We start from the raw sequence: 23,101 nt of genomic DNA on the forward strand, positions 1-23,101 counted from the left end.
GCCTGGCGATTAAACCGAAGATTCATATAGACTGTTCAACAGTGACTCTTCTGTTCCGACCTTGTTGTTGAGAGTGTCGATCTCCCGTCTCACTTCGGCCCGCACACTCTCCCTCTCCGCATTGGCCCTCTGTCTGGCATCCAAGTGGGCATCCTGCAGTTTCCTCTCACATCTGCTCAACTCCTCCTTCATCTGCTGACACTCCAGCACTGCCTGTGGACAAAATTCATAATTACACGACACTTATTAACAGGGGCGGATTTAGGGGGGGGGGGACGCCCCCCCTCAGGGATTCGACCCCCTGCCGACCCAAAGGGTACCCCCTTTGATACTTTTTCAGAAATCCATTTTTGGCCGACCGACCCTAAAATTTTTCTAAAGGCGCCTTAGGCGCCAATATATACTAACTTTGAGGGGGAGCGCGGGCCAAAAAAAAACGCGATTTTTTTGTCAAAATTTTTTAAAAAGTGCCCAAAAACGGAAATTTTAGCCTAAATAGGGGCAAAAAAGTGCTTTGAGAGAGCTCGAAACATCAATTTGGTCGACCTAAAAAAAAGGTCGTCAAATTTTTCGAATTTTTTTGAAAATCCGCCCTCCCCCCTCGAGAAAATCCTAGATCCGCCCCTGCTTATTACACAGAGGCGAAACCACAAAAAACATTTGCGATGCAGTTCAAGATCGTAAAAAGAAAATAAGACGGAAGCCATATTTTTTTGCTGAAAACTAAATTGCAAAAATAACTTGAAAAAGTAAAAAAAACTCGTTCGAAAAAACGATCCAGTTTTGGCTGACGGCCCTTAAAATTTTGCTTAAGACGCCAATATTTAAGAAGAGGCGACTCGATTGAATATCACATGAGAATTTGCAGTTCCCGACGGCGAAGCGGAGCTTCAACTACTTGCGATACAACACAACCATAAAAAATATAAGTAAAAAATAAATGTTGAAAAAACTAGGTGAGCCAAAATTTTCGGATTTCTCGATAAAAAACATCTAGGGGCCCAGCTAAAGCTGGAGGTACGTGCTTGATATTGAATGAATTTGCTATACTGATGCGGCAAGAAAAATGTGATTTCAAAAATTGGATTTTGCTCAAACGTTTCAGATCAGAGTATAAATTTTGAGATAATCAATTTTCCAAAGATAACATTTCTCGCAAAAAATTAAGGTGTCGCCACTTCTGCAGGGACCATTATTGCAACTGGTTCCTTCAGCTGAACATTTCATCTCCCATTCGATTGTGTAAATCTTAGAAAAATCAATAAATTTCTAAATTTGGTCAAAAGTTCTAAAAACGGTCGAAAGACTTCACAAATCCATCAATTTTTTCTGCAAAAAGCATTTGTGGCCGCTTAAGCCGAGAAGATTCTCAAAACCACGTCTCGATTGAACACAACGAGAGAATTGGCACGGTAGTTTTCGCGTAAAGTCAAAAAGTTTCAAAACTTTGACTTAGTTCAAGGCCACAATTTTTTCTTTCACAAACTGGGTATAGCCAATTATAAACGCAGGCTTTTAACAACCTGTTGTTTCAATTAAACCTATGATATCAGAAGTCCAAAAAATGGTCAATAAATCAATTGGCATCTCCGAGAATCATGCCTTTTTTGTGTAAAAAAAGGGGCGTAGCCGCTTATGTCAACGTATTCATGCAACCTGTAATTTCGATTGAACCCAAAATGTCAGATTTGGATGGGTAGTTTTCGAGAAAAAACTTTAAAAAAAAAACGGTCAAAAAATCAAAGATTCCGACGGCCATAGCTTTTGGTGTCAGGAAAATTTGTGCGTAGTCGTATAAACAAATGAGCTTCCCTTAACCCGTTTTTTCAATTGAACCCAAAATCTCAGATATGGCAGGGAATTTTTGAGTATACTCAAAAAAGATTTAAAAAAAAACGTTCAAAAAATTGACTGTTCCGAGGGCCATAACTTTATGTGTACAAAAAATTGGCCGAGTCCGCATTTGCGGGGCGCTTTTCAAAACCGTTTTATTCATTGAAACCAAAAACTCGGATTTAAGAGGGGTAGTTTTTGATAAAACGGAAACAAAATCAAAAAATGGGTCAAATATTCCCCCACATTTTTCGAAGGCTGTAGACAGAAGGGTCAAGTAAAAGACTCTAGATGATTATGCAGGCTCACAGGGGAGTAGGCGGTCTTTCAATTGATACCAAATCTGTTCGGATAGTAAAACTGTTTATATTAAAACCCATGCTTTAGAAAGTAAGCCGATAATAAAAAATTTATATAAAATCCAAACTAGGAAAACCACGAACTCGACAAAAAAGAGACATTTATTGGAAAAAAAATAATCATTATCTGAGAAATGAATTTCACCAGATTATTAAAATGATGGCACTTTTATTTGAAAATTCAAGCGAATATGTGAAATGAAAAAACGTCAATACAAAACAGATGGTATTAAAAATTACAGCAGAAACTGACCGGAGTCAACTCTGGAAAATACTTGAAGCAAAAAAAACGGAAAAAAATATTGGTCAGGTAATTAACTTTGAGTAGAAAAAACATTTTGAAAACCTCGTAAGTCCAGAACAAATACATGATCCATTAATGATCTATTAAGGACCCTAAATGATCTATTATACACCGATCACGATTATATTACAACCAAAAACGGAGACTACTCCGTCTACCTGCACGCCGACATAACTGACTATGAAAGACCAGTAGCCTCCGAAGATATCAAAATGAAAAAGCCACAGGATTAGATGGCCTCTCAGCAAAAATAACTCCGTTGTACAAACACAAAGGGACTATATACGATCCAAACAACTACAGAGGAATAGACATCCTCCAAACAATGTCAAAAACCTTCTCCCATATAATACACCAACGCCTTACCGAATGGTCAGAGAATCGTTTCAGATCCTACCAAAAACTCAACAATAACTCAAGAAAAATAAATCTACTTTCACGGCAGCAAGCATTATTATATCAAGAGCTATGACGACCTTAAAAGAAAACAGTTTTTACTATGTATGTTTCATCGATTACTAAAAAGCATTTGACCCAATAGACCGAAAACTACTCTAATCTAGGAACTTCCACTAAATTTCTTGAAATATATTACGAAATGATAATGACGAACAGGATCAAACTACACAGAGAGGGTTTCCTCCGAGAAAAAATATAAAATCAGATAAACATTCACCCCTACTATTCTCGCTATTTATTGCTGATCTAGACTGCATTCACACAAACTGCAGAGCCGAACCCATTTTTACGCCGACGCCCTCGCCATAGGCAGCAGAGACATTAAAATCATAAATAAAACCCTACAAAAACTAAAACACTCTTGCAAGCTAACTCTCTCTATGAGCACCCAGGAAAAACTAATTTAAAGAAGTTCCGCAGAGACGGACCCATCAAAAAATCTGACTACTGTGAGTACGAGAGCAACATAATTGAGTTCCTAACAAAATCAATTATCTTGGAGTAATACTACAGTGCAACCATCCGCCTCATAAGGCCACCACCTATTTGACGACATAAACTATGATAAATGGAAGACCATAAGAAAAAAGTAAAAGGCATTTTCTACAAAATTGAGCTGGTGTACCATGACCGCTCATTGTACATATATTCGGCGATGACAGTTTACAAACTGCAAAGGCAAAAAATAAAAGAAGGTCCCAAATCGCGCACTACAATAGCAACGGGTGCCATAACAAAATTTGCTATATTAAGGGCTGCCACTCAATAACAGATCTAGATCTTGATTGTTTATATATTTTTGCCAACAGTTTATAACCCAACACAACCATCTAGAACACTGTCAAGAAATACCGGAGCAAAATCTCATCAAGATGATAAAGGTTGTACTCTACTCTACCGCCCGAAAATAGAGCAGAGAGAAAGTCAAGATAATCTTTTCGAGCAAAAAATGCAATGCCACGAGACTGAATTAGATTTATATTCTACATTTCGGGACATTCTTGACGTTCACTTTCAATCTTACTTGATTGGATACGTAAGGTCATTATTAACAACAGTTACCTGCGTCCTCTCCAACTGAGCCTGCTCTACTAATTGTACAGAGTGCTTCACTTGACTGTAGCTGTCTGTCTCCCTCTGCTGAAGTGCAGAACAGTGCCCCTTCAGATGGTCGTTCTTATCCCGCAGAGCCGCCACCTCCCTATTTGAAACATTGACTAATTACTTCTGAGGGAGAAAATCTCCAGGATGGAGCATGTGTCGTAAAAAAATAGGGAGCAATCACAAGCTTCATTAAGCAGAAGATTGCGTGAATCAACATCCCAAATCAATTATTTTGATTTTCTCACCACATGTACGACATTGAGGAAGACATTTATTTAGAAAAAACTCAACAACTAAACAGAGATAATGTAAAATAATCCGCTTATGACAAGTCGAACTAAATTCCTATAGATGTTAGCATGCAAAAAAGATGAGATCTACACGTAAAAATGAAATCTAATTTACTTGGACAATTGATCAATTTTCTCCATGTAGATCCCTCCATGGGTAGTTGAGATGACAGCCTCATGTTTAGCACACTTGATACAAAGCCCCGCATCCTGGACAAACCCGTCATCTTGGTCACTTCTGCTCTTGCCAGCTACCCTCATAGCCCCTGTACCCATAGTTGCGTTGTTGGAAACTTGATTTAATTGCATTTGTTGTTTCAGGTATTCGATGTGATCCTCATATCGGGTCATTTTGGCATCATACATTGCTTTTACGGCGTTCTAAAACAAGATGATTTTCATGCAAACGGCAAAAAAACATCTTCTGGCTGGCAAGTGCCCATATTGACAAACTTCATAGAAAACCAGGTTCGAATTTTTTGGCAATTCAAAAACAAAAAATTAGTCACAATTACATACTTTATTTTTAATAAACATTTATTGGTGTTACTTTAATTCTATTCAATATATTAGCTTTCTAGCCAAATAATGAAAGCTAAGTAAGAAAGGAACTTGATCTCACAATTTCCATCTGGAGTCTTTGCACAGTTTTGTTGTCCACGTTGTCCAGGAGTCCCCTGTCCATGGACTGGCGTATAACCTCCTGGTCACTCATATGGGACACATTCAAAGCAGCTACTGGTGGCCTGTTGCGAGGGAGAGGCGCCCTCATTCCCTGTTGACTCAACATGCCTTCCGCCGATTGAGACTATAAAGAAAAGATACCTAAAATCCTTATACTAAATGTACCGCTTTCCAGTCCTTTTGTTAATGGATTTGCTTTCAATCATTAAAAAAAATCTAGAATCATAAATATGAAGTTGAAACAAATACATCGACAGCAAGAAAAACCTATTACTGTGCAGGCACTAGAGAATTTTCCGATGAGGAAAATAACTGAAAAAACTTCGAAATTATCATGTTTTTGTACCGACCATTGAAAATAGGGAATTTTTTGCTCCGATCATTTGAAAAATGTGTAGGAACTTTGTATTCGTGTGTTTTTCTGTTTTTTAATCCGGCTATCCTTGTTTACTTTTTCTTTTTGTTTTCCACGCAAAATCAGCTACCACAAAAAATCATCGGAAAGGTTTGAGCAGGGGCGGATCTAGGATTCTCTCGAGGGGGGGGGGGGGGGCGGTTTTTTTAGGACCAAATTGATTTTCCGAGCTCTCCTAAACCAGTAAAAAGACCCTGTTTTGGCCAAATTTCATGCGCCGTAGGCGAATTTCAAAAAAAACAGGTCAAAAAAGCCGTTTTTGGGCATTGTTTGGAAAATTTTGACAAAAAAAATCGCGTTTTTTTTGGCGCGCACTCCCCCTCAAAGTTAGTATATTTTGGCGCCAAAGGCTCCTTTAGAATAATTTTAGGGTCGGTCGGCCACAAATGGATTTCTCAAAAGTACCAAAGGGGGGACCCTTTGGGTTGGCAGGGGGTCGAATCCCTGAGGGGGGGGGGGGGCGTCCGCCCCCCTCCCCTAAATCCGCCCCTGGGTTTGAGTGATATATCAAAATGCAGCCCTTTCACTTGTGATTCGAACATTAAAAAATTTGCAAAAAACTTTTCGTGTCGAGAATAACGGGTTTGAAATTTTTGATCTTATGTATGCTTAATGTAAGCCGTAAAAACTTAGTTTTACTCGAGTTTCATGTTCGTTTGTGGAGCTTTTAGCTCCATTTTGAGAATCAAAAATTTCTGCAAAAATTTTTTTTTACGACTATTTCTTTTTTCGTTTCTACAAAAACCTTCTTTCCAGTTGACTTATTTTACTATGACTGTCAAATATTCCCAAGTTCTATCTTTTCCGTTAAGATCTTTTTTTTTAAATCGCACTACGCAGAAAAGAATTACACTAATTTGAACAAGAAACTTTTATTTTGGTATTTTTTATAAGACTATGATCGAAACATTCTGTGCAACTTGCACAGATTTCGGCTATCCTTTTTTATTGTCGGTAATATTTTGAAATCAGTACAGGATTGAAATTGAGCTCAAAGAGTTAAACTAAAGTAAAAGCCGCTCAAAACAGGTTGGCAGTGAGGGAGTGAAAATCAGTCGAAATTCCGGACCATTTTTCTTGACACCGAGTCAACTTTTTGAAACCATAATCACGACTTAGAGGACTTTTTAATAGCATCACACTCGATTCTACATGAGCTTTCTCTGAAGTTGCGCGAAAAAAAAACAAGGTCATAAAAACCTTCACACTGAACAAAAAAATAGTCGAGCAAAAAATAGAGATGCGATTCGGCCTGTCAAGTGATGCCAGCCTCTCTTGAAAACCTTGTTAATCCTCTTAGATCTTACCCTACGTTGTCGCTCAGTCATAGCAGCAGCATTTGCAGGACTGTGGGACCTCATTGGTCTGAATGCATTTTGATGTTGTGGCGGAGGTGGTTGTTGTCTCACTGATGATCTTCCCCTTGTCTCTGAGGTGCCAGATGATGGTGCTGCTGCTGATGCATTTCCATCATAGACATCCCTTGCATGTTGTGATAACCACTTCTCACTCTACAAATACAGCCAGTTAGTCTAATCATAAACAGAACTTTCAACTATAAACAATACTTGTTACCATGAACTATAATTTCAATCATAAACAGAACTTTTAAACGTAAACAACACTTATAATCATAAACCATAAATTAAACACAGAGGCGAAGTTGCACTTCGCATCTACAAGCAAAATTATGACTAATAACTACTGGGAAAAAACTGAATGTAAAACTATGACTCTACAAAAATTCTTAAGTGACGCACGCCAATTATGACGCATTAGCAGTACCAGTTAATCTAAAAAAAAAGAAATTTACCAACTAACATGCCTCAATTTATAGAGCGGACGCATTTTAACAAGTATACAATAAAAGTTCATTTAAAACATCCGACCCTGACCAAGTTCGAACCCTCTTTTGTTGCGGGTCTCCTTCCCTACCTCTACGCTTCAGATTCATGATACCGTGAAGCTTAAGTGCTATTTGTAATATGATAGTCTACATTAAGATCCTTAGCATTGACTGTACTTAATAGCTAGTTTTTGATCAAAAAGAATACTTTCAAATTCACACAAGCTTTGCTTGTGTACAAAATGAACACTAATATTTGCGACTTAGATTAGAAAAAAAAGAGATTTCATACTATCATTTAAGCTTTGCTTGTGAATCACAAACAAAACTTTTAAACACACAGAGGCGAAGCAGAGCTTCGCGCCGCTTGCAATACAACATGAGCAAATTAAGTCGAAAAAATTTAAACGTTGAAAAAAAACTAGGTGAACCAAAATGTTCCTGTCTCCATAAAAAAAAACAACTCAGAGCCCAGCCTAAGCTGTAGTTACGTGTTTGATATTGATGGAATTTGCTAAACTGATGCGGCACGAAACATGTGATTTCAAAAATTGGACTTTACACAAAACCTTTGTTGTTTCTCTACTAAAACAAGTTGGAAGAGTAAAAAATTTTCAGATTATCGATTTTCCCGAGGAGATAACACTCTCTCTTTTAAAAAAATTAGGGAGTCACCGCGTCTGCAGGAGCAATTATCGGGGTGCTGGACAACAAGCCGACTTAACTTCGAGCCGAATAGAAAAATAGGGTCAGGAAGATTAAATCAGAAAATTTTCGTCCCGGTTGAGCTTTTGATAACAAATTCCACATGCTTTAAAACAGTTTTAAGTATTATTTCCTATCTAAATATGGATTTTTTTAAATCGAAGCAAAAAACAAAACGGGTCAAAATTATAAACGGATTTATGATCAGAAGAAACAAAACTATGGAAAATTTCATTTACTTCAAATGTTTTGAAATCAATTGTCCATGCGTGTTACAATAACAGGAGATTCAAAATTGGTTACCAAAAAACCTGGAGAACACAAACACCCTCCCTCCCCAGAAAGAAAAAATTCAGCAAGAAATTTTTCAGAACAGTAATTCAGGGCGTTCAACAAAATGTCAGTAGAAGTTTGAAGAAATCGTAAGACGAAGCCATACAGGAGATTTCTGAAGATTTTTTGCTCCCAAAATACGAAAAAAGCAGAAAAGCTCAAGAACCAAAAAAGCCGAAATTTTACCAGAATTTCCAAAAACTTTAGAAGACGTGAAAATTGAAGGTGCATGGCGAAAAACGAAACAAGGTAAAAAATCTGCTTGGTTCGTTCAAAAAGTATTATGGAGGATGGAACTTTCAAATGGGCACCACCGCCGTTTACCCAAATTTATGTGCTATTCGGAATGAACGATGAAAGGATTCTGCCAATAGCTTGGGCGCTGTTGGGCTCAAAAACTGAAATTTACTCAACTTTTTTTTTATTTTGTGCGAAAAATCTTTTCAAAATTTTTCGGTCTATTTGATGCCAGAATCAATCATACCAGACTACGAAAGCGGGGTCACTGCAGCTGTCAAGAAAACTTTTATAGTACATACTAATTGGGGATGCTGGTTCCACTTTTCCCAATGTATATATCAAAAATTTCATGATTATGGCCTTCAAAAAGGCTATCAAGACGAAAAACTGAAAAAAATGCTCATAAACTTTTCATTTTAGCGTGTTTGCTTGAAAACGAAATTAAAGACGCTCTTGGAAGTTTTGAGGACAAAATCGAAGAAGATCCGATTTTTTTGCGATACGCAGAAATCGGACAAATTTTTGCTTATGTGGAACTTTTGGATTTTTGGCCAAATTCCTTTAACTTTATAGAATGTTTGATCGGCCCCTGAATTTGAGGACAACTATCAAATGTGTGAGCTGGAATCGTGACTGGAACGCATCCGTAGGGACGAAAAATTCAGTTTTTCGGACGGTTTTTTAAAATTTTGGAGAACAGGAACAATATTCGCTCATACTTCGATGGAATTTTTCGTTGAAAAACTATTGGGCAGGTGTTTCGAATATTTTGCAGCGATTTTTGCTATTAAATTTCGTATAAACCGTCGTTTTTATTTTTCGGCTTGAAGTCCTTTCAGCTTGAACTCCCGTCTGCTTGTTGTCCTAGACACCAATCATCGTAACCAGTTCTTTCAATCAAAAATTTCAACTCAGATTTGATTGCGTAAATATTACGAAAAATCAAAACATTTCTAAAAAAAACCAGTCACAAAGTCTAAAAAACGGTCAAAAGAATTTTTTAAATCCAAAATAAATTTTTCAGCCAAAAGCAGATTGTGGCCGTTTAAGCAGAGAAAATTCCCAAAACCGGGTTTCTCGATTGAACACAACCTGAGAATTGGCAGCGTAGTTTTCGCGTAAAATCAACAACGTTCTAAAAAACTAACATTCGAACTTTAAAATAAGCGTAAAATAACAAACTCGGAATAGCCACAGACGAACGTAGGACGACATGTTTTTTTTATTAATCTATGATATCACATTTGGCAGGATAGTTAGCGAGAAAAGTTTTTTAAAAATCGGCCAAGAAATCAATAAATTTGAGATTTCCGAGATTTCTGAGCTAAATTTGAGATAAATTTGAGATTTCCCCTAAATTTAAAATTTCCGAGATTTCTGAGTTTTTTGTGAAAAAATAGGGCGTAACCACTTATACAGAAAGAATTCACGCAAATTGTTTTTTGATTGAACCCAGAATCTCAGATTTGGGAGAAAAATTCTCGAGAAAAATTAAAAACTATATAAAAAAAACACTAGAATCAAAATTTCCGAGGGCCATAAATAATTGTGTTAGAAACATTTAAGCTTTCCACAAGCCAGTTTTTTTTAATTGATCCCAAAATCTCTGATAGGGCAGGGCAGTTTTCTAAAAAAATTGACACAGGCGAAGCGCTACTGGGAAAAACTGAATCAGCAAAACTTTGAGTCTACAAAATTTCATAAAGGACGTAAGCCAATTATGACGCATTAACAGTACCAGTCAATTTGAAAAAAAAAGAAACTTACCAACTAACGTGCCTCAAATTATACAGCAGACGCATTTCAACTAGTATACGAAAAAGTTCATTAAAAACATCCGACCCTGCTCAGGTTTTCGAACCCTCTTATTTTATTGCTGGTCTTCTTCCCTACCTCTACGCTAGAGATCCATGATACATTGAAGCTAATGGGCTATTTCTAATTAAATAGTCTGTGTTAATATCCTTAGCATTGGCTGTACTTAATAGCTGAATCAAAATGAACACGTTCAAAATCAACACATTTTGTCGCAACAATGGCATCGCAACAAAATTTGCGACTTAGGTCGGGAAAAAAGACAGTCCATATTATAACACAAGCTACTCTCGTGCAAAAAAAAACGGTCAAAAATCACCAATTTGACTATTCCGAGGGCCATAACTTTATCTGTAAAAAATTTGGAGGCAGCCGCTTATAACAGCAACTTTTCAAAACAGTTGTATTCATTGAAACCAAAACTCGGATTCGAGAGAGGTAATTTTCGAGAATGGGTCAAATATTTTTCCAGAGAGTTTTTTGAAGGCTGTAGGCAGAGGGGTCAAGTAAAAAGAGACTCTAGGGGAATATGCGGGCTCACAGGGGAGTATGCGGTCTTTCAATTGATACCCCTTTTTCGAAAATCAGCAGTTCTGAGAAAAACTAAATTTTTTCCAATAAATTTAGAAATAATTTTCCTTGACCAAAAAAAAGAAATTTCAACAAACTGTACATATAACGAACTTGAAAAGTGCGGAGGGGAGTATTAAAACTGTGTTTACCTTAAACGACCCAAAATTAGCTCAGTAAATGAAAAAAAATAGTATATCAAACACTAAAAGCAACCTTAACGAAACATGCGCGAAGCAAAAAATAACGATTCCAAGATGTGACAACCAACTCGACAAGAGATACGCAGACAAATAATTGACCGACAATTTTATTTGAAACAGAACCTTTCTTGTTTGAAAAAAAAAACAGTTCCTGGTCAGATTTAAACCCAGGACCGTTTCCGTACCAGGCACATTCATTTCCTCTAGGCCAAGTTGGCCAGGACGCTTAGAAGTTTGAACTCATTATGATCCAGGATACAAGTGATTCTGTTAAACAAGTAGTTAACCCGAAAAAATACTATCTTCCGATTTCATAACACTTGTTAATCGCAAGCGTCATAAACATAATAATGTAGCAAAAATATAATATAATGCACACTTCACCGCAACCATGTAACTTTCGGCTGGTTGGAAAAGCAGAAGCTCAAAAGAAGAAATATAAAACTGTAATCACATCGTCCAATACCTGAGGATGTCGTTAACGAAAGTGATGATGATGAATTGATGACTAATTTATTCCGTTATCGGTTACTTTGTAGCTTCGCTGATTTTGTAACCTCGATTTAAGCAAAATTAGTTAAAATGACAAGATTGAAAGAAGATAGAAATGATGCATCACCTTAACGCGGAATATCTGAAGTAACAGCAGCAATGAAAAAATTATACTGAAATAAGGATATCGATTTGAAATTTCGGTTTTCGGAAGCTTTATATAAGCGCAGAATCCAATTAGAAGTTCCATCGATAGAAAAAAATCTTCATTTGAGGCAGAAACTTTGTTATTTGACCATGAACTATCAAACTTCGTATAATCAGACTTTCCATAAACTTATTCTTTGATATACTAAATAAGTATAACATCATAATACCACTGGTTTAAGAGCTACTAAACGCGAAGCGACCGCCAACTGGCTAAGCTTAAAATCTACTGACCTTGAGGGCGGTGTTCTCATCCTGTAATCTTTTGATATCTCCATTCATCTGGTCCAAAATTCTCCCCAGGTACTCCTTAGTGACTACTTCTCCTTTTTCCTCTCTATCCTTCAGCCTCTGATCTAATTCTGCCAGGTTGGCGGGCGTGGATGTGAACATGGCATGTGCACGCATGGCGGACTCGGACTATTAAAAAAAATTCAAAAAAAAGTATTAAAAAAGTTGACTATTCAAAAAACAAGTATGCTTCGCCCAAAGTCAAAAGAAAATAAAAGTTTTTTTACTTCAATTTATCAAATAGACTTTTTGTTGCGACCAATCTCGATATGAGGTGTTTTTTTTTCACATTTTATTTACCCTCGTAAGGGCTGAAATGTGGATTCAATTTAAAGTCATTTCAGTCGTGACTCATCAAAAAAAAGTTCATTCAGAGCCAAGAAAAATCGCACTGCAGATTTTCGTTTTTCAGACCTAATAAACAGCGGCTTTTTGGGGTCCTAAAATATACTAGATTGAGCCATTAAGCTATAATATCATTCAATCTATCTATGAATTCATGATTAACTCATCAAATAGCCACCTCAATGACCTTCACACATCTTATTTCAAAAAACCAAATGATAAATAACTTTTCAAAATTAATTTCAATGCTTTGCAATTTGGTTTTGCAAAATTATCTGCGATCGGAACATCCTACACTTTTAACAAAGTAATCAGCTGTTTTATATAAACAAGAAATGACATAATAATTTGAACCAATTTGATCTATTTATTTATTATCAAAAATATTTGTTGCCGAGGATAAATTAAATATCATTCGACGTGAGCTTAGACAAATAGACCTCAATTTTGATACGAAAATTTTAGTTTTGATAGTTACGATGAAGAGTCAACTGAGGGTTACCTGGTTTATTGAATCTATAGTTACTATCTACATGCAGAAAATATCATCAGCATATCCCTTCCAGCATGAAGCTAACATCATATTACCACAGTCTTGGAAGTTATAACCTGATTTCATTGCTGGTAACTTTCTGAAGCTTCTGCTTTGAAATGGTTCTTTTATGGCACGCGCACCATATCTCGAAACTTTATTATCAGCTGACCAACATCGATATAAAAAAGGGTAATATGTTGATACCTGCGTAGGCTGCTGATCCGACAACATATCATCAACAGAAGAAACAGTGACCCCGTGAGACTTCAGCATCTTTCTCAAGTTCTCACTCGCCCCACGGTAACCGCCTCCACCAGCTCCCCCTGATTTTTGCTCAGCTGCTGACGTTACTGCATGGGTATTTCTATTCGACTTTGCTACTTTAGAGGCCAGGCCTCCTGAACTGTCGAGGGACATTCTCAATTGGTCATAGCTCTCCAGAGCTTTTTCTTAAAGGCAGCAAGAAAATAATCATAGCCAACAAACAGTTAGAAAAGATTCAAGGAACGCAAGTAAAAATACGGACTTATTTTGAAAAAAGCTTAACTTTCGAATTTAAAAGAAAAAAATAAAGCTCTTTCAATTTCTAGACGAACAATTTACGATTGACACTTAAAATCATAAAAAAACCCAATTTGAGAAAACCGGATCAATAGGTTAAATTTTTGTTTCGCTGAGAATTTTGTCACACAGGCGAAGCGGAGCTTCGCAACACTTGCGATGCAAAAAACATATTGCGTTACAAATAGTGAATGAAAAAAAAGACAGAAGTCAAAAAGGTTTCCTGAAAAATTATGGAAAAAATAACTCGACAAAAGTTGGAAAATTACAGCTACAAAAAGTTCAAAATTGTATCAGATGAAGTTCATAAACAGCCCTTAAATAATGCATATCATTTATCGAGCGCCAACAAACTGAAACACATAATCCCAAACGGATATACTTTGCCCTCGAAATTACGCAAAATAAGTCGACTAAGTCGATATAACATAAACAGAAAATATTTTGAAAAAAAAAAGAAAATTTCAAAATCAGACATGATAAATTTACAAATGCCTATTTTGATGACAAGGTGATACTTGGATCTAACTCTCTTTTCAAAAGCTATTAGAAATTTAGCCACAGTTTTCGAACATCTAATAGGTCAATTTGGAGAGTACCAGTTATCGCCTTAAAAATATGGGCACTAGTTCGTATAGTGCTCTCATCGAGGAAAATTCTCTTATATGATTACCTCTGGTATCCTTGTAGTAATCGTCTGTTGAAGTGTCTGGTCTGAAATCCATATATGGAGAGATGGTCACTGTGGTTGTCTTCGTATGAGCCATACCACTGGATCCACCCGCTGATGTTCCTGTCTGATTGGTCTGAAGACTACTGCCTCCTGCAGCTGTTGTGTTGTTCATGTTGGTATCTACTAGCACTCCTTCTCTTCCTCCTCCAGCACCTAGTTTCAGGAAAATAATCGAATTCAAAAAAAGACTAACAGGTTGTTGCGCAAGTAGCACAGAATGTTCCGAACTGTTATCATTGCAAAAAATACAAAACTGAAAAAAATTGAAAAATTTCCAATTTTAAATTTTTTTTTAGATTTACATACAGATTGAAGTATGCCTGTAATACAACAATCAACCGTTCACATGATTTTTGGAGGAAAATCGTTCATTGCAATTATCCGGAAGGGAAATTTTGTAACTTTTCTTTTTGAAATCTGAATCACACCGGAAAGGCACACTAGAATTCGCAAACGCAAGCAAGAAACGACATAAGGGAACATAAGCTGCAAATGAAAAAATGCTTAAAAACACAAATTCCAAGCAGAGTTTCGCACCACTTGCGATACCGCTCAAACGTACAACATGAGGCGGATGCCAATAAGAAGGAAAAAATCTAGTCAAAAAGCTACATATACAAAACTTCAAAAATTTGATGTTCAATTGGAGGAAAAACCCGAGAAACACCATCGACAGCGTTAAACACAGACGCGAAGCTTGCGATAGCACATAAATATAGTATTGCAAGCTACTAAAAAGAAGAAAAAATAGAAAAACCGCAACTACAAAAATTACAAAATTTCTCTGTGATGATGTTTGATTTCAGGTAAACATGTCCAACATGTCCAGGAACAAAACCGTCAGCGTTATGGAAACCTTAAGAAATACTTATCGAGCTGCAACTAAACCAAAAAAAACTGAGTTGTCTTGTCATGAAAAACTTTTAAACACACCAGTTCTGAATTGGGTGAATTTTTAATCCCCTACCTTCCAGAAATACTCCAAAAAATAAACCCCTTCAATCAACGCAAAATTATGTCACTACGCCAATAAAACATAAGCCTAAAACATGAAGCAAGCAAAATTGAAGCAAACTGTTAACTAAAAATAAAACAAAAGATGTGACTAAAAAATCAGATTCAGTTTAGAAATTATATTCAAACTAAGCCGACAAATCACTTGCAAACAAAGAGTAGGCGGACAATCCTTTTGAAATGGATTATTGCTTCCTTGAAAAAACCGGTTCCTGGCCAGATTCGAACCTATCACCCTTGCCGTCCAAGGCGTAGCCGTTTCGTTACCTCTAAGCCCAGTGTGCCGGAGAAGTGAAAAAAGTTGAATTTACTAGTCCAAGCTATCAAATTATTCGACTGATTCAAGTGATTAAACGAATGGTAAATAGTTGAACCGGAAAAAGTCTAATCGAATTTAATAACGCCTGCTAACCGCCAGCGTCATTAGCGGTAACAAAAATTTATCGTTTTCCAACTAAGCTGATAGAACTTGGACAGATGACCGTGAAACCGAAAACACCATTTCCCACATTACTTTCAATTTATAGTTAAAAAACTCTGAGCCTAACACAAACGTTTGCCTGTGTAATTAGCACAGTTGGGTCGACTCTTAATGTTTGAAATCCTACTGTAGCATCTGTGCAATGAAATGTTTGACATGATTTTCATTTTTGTACCAAATGCTAAAAAAATGCTAGTCGTACAAATTTCAAAACCTTGGCCGAAATGGTGTAATTGATTTTTAAAAATTTGTTGACTATGGCACAAAAGTAGGTGTATCTTCATGTCATAAATAAGAAAGCAAAACTTTTCGGCAAAAGATGGAAACTGTGTGAATAGATTTTTTTGATGGCGACACCAAAAAATTTTTCTTTAATTTCGGAATTCCCCCCCCCCCCCCCTCCCGACAAGAAAAAAAAACAAAATTTGACATTTTCAAGTTTTTTTTTACGAGCTAAATTTAATTGTTTGCGCGCATGAAGAAGTCCTGAATACAAAAAATTTGGATTATTTTTCCGTTTCTCTAGTTAGTTTATTCAAAAATGCTTTAAAAAAACGCTATTTCTTTTGCATTGCATAATTTTGTCTGTCTCGAGCAGTGTATGATTAATAAAATTTTAAATTAAAAAAATAAAATTTTCCAATGGCTAAGCGTTTTTCCATATATGAAAACTGTATGACTAGCATTTTTGGACAACCCGGGTCGTTCAGCACAAAATGCAGTGAAAAACAATAAAATGGGAAAACGTGCGTGAACAAAAAATAATTGATTTTAATGAGATAAATCATCAAAACTCGACAAATTTTTGCTGCCTAGTGCAAAATGATGAATTCAATAGCCTAACTATTAGCAAAATAAGAGAGATTTCATAAAAATGTAGGTCACTTGCTCTCGCTAGTGAAAATCAAAATTCTTCTTTTTCGTACTTCATACTCAAAACCAAATGAAATGAAAGATGACTTTGTTTTACCTGTCGGTCCCGGAGTTGCCAACGCTTTGTCGTTACTAGTCTCATTGCTGCTCGCTGAATTTTTGGCTGCCATTTCTTGCAAAGTTTGATTGATGATCTTCTATTATTTTACTGCGCTATGATGCACGGAGAAAAGGCATCACCCATCTGAAATTCGACAAATTCAAGAAATCTAAGATACTTAGGCTGTAAAATTTTTGTCATAAATTTTCTATGATACTATTTTCCTTTTTGTCTTTATTTTTAATCAACTATTCCCAACTATTACCGCTAGAAGAATGAAAATCATGTTAAACAAATTCAAGCAAAAACGTCATAAAATTTCGAGAATGCGGCTGCACCAAAAACACAAACTATTCTCTTTCCCATATTTCGGAAAAGCTAGCTTCAAAATTGTTCAAATGGTTAACAGACGACGAAGAAGTTGTTTCCGCATATTTGAAGAGAACTCGTTTCGGTAAAATTCTAGCAGCCGGTTTAGTAGTGCTGCTAGCCGGAAGCAAACGTATAACTGGCGTTGAAGTTGTTTTAATTTCTTGGCTGAACCCGCGCTCACTTATAGGCGGAGTCAGCATTGAATATTCAGTTTGGGTTAGTGGTGGCCTCTCGCTAGATTCTTCTAAATATTGACTAAACGAAGAAATGTCGAACACTTCTTGATATTGTGAATTAGAAAACGACTTTGCATACTTCGATGCACTTGAACTTGAGTAAGAGATTCTGTTCTGGGAATCAAAAGCCATTGCCGATGAACTCCGTTTGAAAGATGATTTTGAGCTCTTGTTTTTCGACGATGTGGCATGGTCCGTGTTGCGTAATATATCATAATATAGACGAGAGGCTTTCGACTAAAAAAACTTTAAGCATCAAACACGTAACCGCACAAAAGTATCTCTATTCTATGTTTCAATTTTCAAAAGAAATCGACGAAGCAATGAAACGAACAATCTCACATCAATTCCTTAAAACCGAGAGGATTATTTATTTACCATGATTAGGTCGGTATGTGAAGCACCTTTTGGAAGCTGCGAGCTTTCAACTGAAGGCTCCAACGAGGATATGTTGCAGTTTTTACACTTGATGCATTTTGAGCATAACTTTGATGAGTTTCTACTACTAGGAAAGACATCCGTTTGTACTGAGCTTGAGACAAGACTTTTGGCTCGGTTTAGCGACGAACAACTTCCTGCTTCTGAACAAAATTAGCTTAAAAACAACAAAAGCTGAGTGAAAACTAAACAAACTAGGCTCATTTTCTGCAGAATTGCTTGTTTTGAGGATTTTCTCATAAGTGAAAAATTAAAATGGTACAAATTTTAGAACATTTACTCGATTGTGCAGCTATCAAATGAAGAGGAAGCGCGCTCTTGATGAAATCCTTCAAAGGCAAACTTGATACTGTTTCGCTTGATCTTTGAGGACTGTTTGAAATGAGTACAGGTTTAAGCTGAAGTTCATTTAGGAGGTTTGATTTCAGTCGAAGCACTTTGACACCTAACTCGGCTAGTTTGGACACCACAGTACGACACGAAATGGTTTGGAAAAACTTGATTGACAATGTCAAAAATAATTCAGGTCCAGCGTTCAAAAAGATGATCAAAAGGCTGAAATATCATAAACCGAAAATAAACATGATTCGACTTTTGGCAAAATTTGAAAAAATTGAAATAATAATTACGTTTCTTTTTCTACCAGAAATATTTTGCTAGTGCAAAAATGGTTCAAAAATTAACTAAAAACTTAATAGATTACTTTGTGAGATTTTCAACATCAAAGCAGATAATTTGATCAAATGCCGTCAAGACATTCCAGCAGTCTAGAATTTCTTGACCACGATGGACTACAACAAAATTGTGTTTCACAGACAGCTTAGTCAGCTCTGTGTTTTTCGTAGGAAACAAGTTCGTCCATGTAAATTGGTGGCCTTGAGATAAAGAGACAGACTCATTTTTAGAATTCGAAATAAACTCGGCCGACTGCAACTGTTTCAATTCTACTTGCATCAGTTTTGAATGTTTCTATGAAAACTGCTCATCTGAAAACGCACATAAGTTATATATTCTCTATACACACTCAGCAGCCCAAGCAAAAATTTGCCATACGTCTCGGTTTAGGACGAAGCCAAAAAACCTAGCCAACTGATAGTTGGAAAAGAGTAAAGAACGCAAGAAAACAGAAAAAAAAACAGACTTTGTTGAAAACTTTCGCATTTCGAAGAAAAAAATAGCTCCTTTCAGCTCTTTGAATTTCTAGAACAATTTATGATTGGAGCTTTTTTGATAACATTATCCCAACTTGAGAAAACTGGATCAGCAGGTAATGTTTTCATTCCTCTGGAACTCTTTCGAAACTAGAAATCCTTCATGAACTTTTGCGCCATTTGCACGTTCATTTTTGGAAAGTGCTTTTTATGTCACTTTCAGCAGATTAACTTCAATTGAACTCAAAATTGCATATATAACTAAGTGCATTCATAAATCCATTAATATGTATGAATGCACATCTGAAGTTATTAGAGCATTTTAAGACTTTTACCTAAAAAACAACGAAAAAAATCACCAAGATCTATGGAAGAGTCTTCACTCCGTTCATTACTCTTAATAAGGCATTTAAAAAAGGGTATATATTCTATTTTCCATTTCTTTTGTTCATATTCACGAGTCAGTTTTCAACTGTTCAAGGATAGAAAACGGTCTGCTTCTTGAAATTTAAAATTGGCATTTCGGTGAGATTGGGTCAATTTTTTCCAAAACAATGACATAAATGAAACAGCCGAAGTCAAAACCGAACACCCAAAATAGAAAAATCAGAGCAAGCAAATCAAAACCTTAATAGTTCACACAACCTGGAAATTCAAGTAGTTTATAGGCACTCAACGCACAAAAAGACTTAGAAACTAATAGAAGTTGTTAAAGCCCCATGCCCTTCAATACACACACTCACACAAATTTATTTTCGCTCATTTAACGACAAAATAATTGGCCAATAATCCGATATAAAAAAGGCCGAAACTTATGAAACCGAGAAGACAAAAGATACAAAAAAAACGAAATTAAGAAAAGAAAAAAAAGACTTGAAAGCTGAAACAACATTTATAACTCCCATCCTCTCCTTTTCACACACTCAATTATTTTTGCATATTAAAGGACGCAATATGAGCCCAAAGAAGCGGAAATAATATAGGTCGAAACATATTTAACCGAAAAGAACATAAAATTAAAAAAAAAACAAATTGGTTAAATTCCAACCAACCTAATAAAACAAATTTCGAATATATTTTCGGATATTCAAAATGCAAATAAGCTCAAAATATGTCTGTTGCTTTCCAACAGAGAGACGACTGCTGCAGTTCTGAGTGCAATAAGCTTAAAATAGAGATCTTGAAATTGGAGATCATGCTGTGGACAAAGTTGCTAACGGAATAAAACTCTAGTACCCGATTGCAATACCCTTGCTTATCGCAAGGAAAAAGATAAAATATGCACCATTTTGCTTCAAAAACGGGATTATTTTTTCATTCAGCTGAAGAAATCTGTTCAATTTAGAAACACCAGGCCACTACAATTTTAGCGCCTTACCTTAGTTATTATAAGCATATTTGTCGTTGTTCAGCAATTGAATTCTATTTGAAGTTCAAAAATCAAACAAAGAAAAATCAAGAGCTTGATTTGACTTCCTACGCGAGCACAAATTTCAAATATGGGTCTCGAAAGTCAATATTTGAATCTGTAATCAGAGAAATTAATAACAACAATTCATCTCAATCGCCCCTTGCAGTCTAGCCGCCAAAAATTTTCCAAAAGGCTCATTGGTTTTCTACAAATTTTCTACAAGAAATTTTGTTTTCTACAAGAAATTTAGTCGCTAATTAGTACTAATTGATAGTACGCGTGGCGGGAAAAAATCTAAAAGATGCTGAAACGGCAGATTCTTCTAGGCGCGGTCTCGAAAACGGGAACGTCACACGTTTGCGAAAAACTGCCCCTGGCCAAAAAAAATTCTGCAGACGCCATTGATTATATCGCTAGAGTTAATTTATTTTAGGAGTACTTCGAGGCTGTCAGCAATTTGAAATCCTATATGTCAAACAGAAACCACACGAGGTTGGTCGTCTTAAGAAAAAGAAAGATGCAATAAATTATTGTTTTACTTTTTAGCGCTCATTCGCATTCAATATATTTACAGTATGTACAGAACAGTTTTGATGATCTTAGTATTATGAAACAACTCCGAGCATTCACAGATTGGCTTAACATAATGGCATTGGCAACACTAGGAACATACCACAAATTTTATTCATGAGGACTGTAATAAAAGTAACTGCCAGTTCCTTTTTAAAAATTATTACAAACAGTTTTGAAGAATGCGTTGAATGTGAACTGCGAAAAAGCTGAATTTACAAACAAAAATAGAAATTTTTCATTAGCATTACGAAATTAAATTAGCTACAGGCTTCAGATCATGATCATATCAGAGCAAAGTCGAAGAAGGCTAATTTGAATGAACTTATTCCAGCGGCCGTTATCATATCAGCGCCTATCTGAATTACAAATATACAGATTATATTGCCAAACAAATGATTTCGTTAGGGTGCTATGCTAATATACATAATTTAATGGTAATTATAGAGACAGAAAAATATCAGGAGAGATCCGTTTACCCACCCAAATCTAAGAGTGGGAGTAACTAGTAAACTAGTTTTTTAAACTAAACTCTACTTTACCAGAGGCAGGGCTACGAAAATTTTTTTACAGTATCGAATCCCAATCAAACTCATTTTCGATTTCCTCACTCGATTTGGCCAAATTGTTCTGTTGATTTTGCACCATCGGGTTATTGGAAGGCGAAGTGAGCAAATTGTGCGTCTGTTGCATGAGTTGGGGACTCGGGAGCTGGGGTGAAAATTGAGGCACTCCTTCGGGTGAGAGGGAAGAAATTGTTCTCGGCGAGACGACGTTGCTGTTGTGAGGGGTTTGTACATGTTGGGCGTCGACATGAGAGTGAGGCAGTGTTAGTCCCATCAAATCTAGCAAAAAGCTTTTAATGAAAATGCTGTACTTTTTATCGAAATTATTTCAGAACTAAATATCCCAGAAACAAGAGTTGAAATTTTCCCTTTTATTTTAACTTGAATTAATTGTTTTCAAATTAGTTGAAATATATCCGCAGATGCGAAATGTTTGTCTTAAGGTTCAGAGATTTTTGGAAAAAAAATCTCGCGACATAAGACCAGATCATTTGAGCTGCTCAAATACCTAACTATAACTATAGCAAGGAGCTTGGGCAGCGGTTTCAAATAAACTGCTCGTTAGAGAAAAAACACCACCATCGAAAATAGACAGATCGCATCCTAAGAAAGTCCGATAACTGTCTTTAGTAAGAATATAACCGCAGATGCGAAATGTTTGCCTTAAGGTTCAGAGAATTTTGGAAAACAATTCTCGCGACATAAGACAGGATCATTTGAGCTGCTCAAATACCTAACTATAACTATAGCAAGGAGCTTGGGCAGCATTTTAAAAAAGATTGCGTGTTTGAGAAAAAAGTGCCAAACCTCAAAACTAGATAGATCAGATCATATGAAAGTCCGATAACTGTTTTTTAATCTGGTAAGAATATATCCGCAGATGCTAAATGTTTGCCTTAAGGTTCAGAGAATTTTAGAAAACAATTCTCGCGACATAAAACAGGATCATTTGAGCTGCTCAAATACCTAACTATAACTATAGCAAGGAGCTTGGGCAGCATTTTAAAAAAAGATTGCGTGTTAGAGAAAAAAGTGCCAAACCTCAAAACTAGACAGATCACATCATATGAAAGTCCGATAACTGTTTTTTAATCTGGTAAGAATATATCCGCAGATGCTAAATGTTTGTCTTAAGGTTCAGAGAATTTTGGAAAAAAATCTCGCGACATAAGATATGATCATTTGTGCTGCTCAAATACCTAACTATAACTATAGCAAGGAGCTTGGGCAGCATTTTAAAAAAAGATTGCGTGTTAGAGAAAAAAGTGCCAAACCTCAAAACTAGACAGATCACATCATATGAAAGTCCGATAACTGTTTTTTAATCTGGTAAGAATATATCCGCAGATGCTAAATGTTTGTCTTAAGGTTCAGAGAATTTTGGAAAAAAATCTCGCGACATAAGATATGATCATTTGTGCTGCTCAAATACCCAACTATAAATATAGTGAGGAGCTTGGGCAGCATTTTCAAATAGATTGCGTATTAGAGAAAAAAGTACCACACCGCGAAATTATACATATCGCATCCTATGAAAGTTCGATAACAGTTTTTTAATCTGGCTG

General features: G+C 36.2%; 1 protein-coding gene across 1 annotated transcript in view; it reads right to left on the minus strand.

Moving 5' to 3' along the window:
* The window catches only part of LOC134840249 (serologically defined colon cancer antigen 8 homolog), a 143,294-nt gene that overhangs the window by 8,463 nt on the left and 111,730 nt on the right, over positions 1 to 23,101 (minus strand). Inside the window, exons 2-10 of the mRNA XM_063855996.1 lie at positions 16,790 to 16,936; positions 14,265 to 14,477; positions 13,235 to 13,479; positions 12,094 to 12,279; positions 6,756 to 6,959; positions 4,972 to 5,157; positions 4,465 to 4,730; positions 4,018 to 4,156; positions 61 to 213 (exon numbers count right to left, since the gene is read on the minus strand). Of these exons, the coding sequence (XP_063712066.1) occupies positions 61 to 213; positions 4,018 to 4,156; positions 4,465 to 4,730; positions 4,972 to 5,157; positions 6,756 to 6,959; positions 12,094 to 12,279; positions 13,235 to 13,479; positions 14,265 to 14,477; positions 16,790 to 16,862 (1,665 nt within the window). The 5' untranslated portion in view covers positions 16,863 to 16,936. The remainder of the gene's footprint in view (positions 1 to 60; positions 214 to 4,017; positions 4,157 to 4,464; positions 4,731 to 4,971; positions 5,158 to 6,755; positions 6,960 to 12,093; positions 12,280 to 13,234; positions 13,480 to 14,264; positions 14,478 to 16,789; positions 16,937 to 23,101) is intronic.

This window comes from Symsagittifera roscoffensis, chromosome 2 (assembly GCF_963678635.1).
Source record: "Symsagittifera roscoffensis chromosome 2, txSymRosc1.1, whole genome shotgun sequence".
Lineage (NCBI taxonomy): Eukaryota > Metazoa > Xenacoelomorpha > Acoela > Convolutidae > Symsagittifera > Symsagittifera roscoffensis.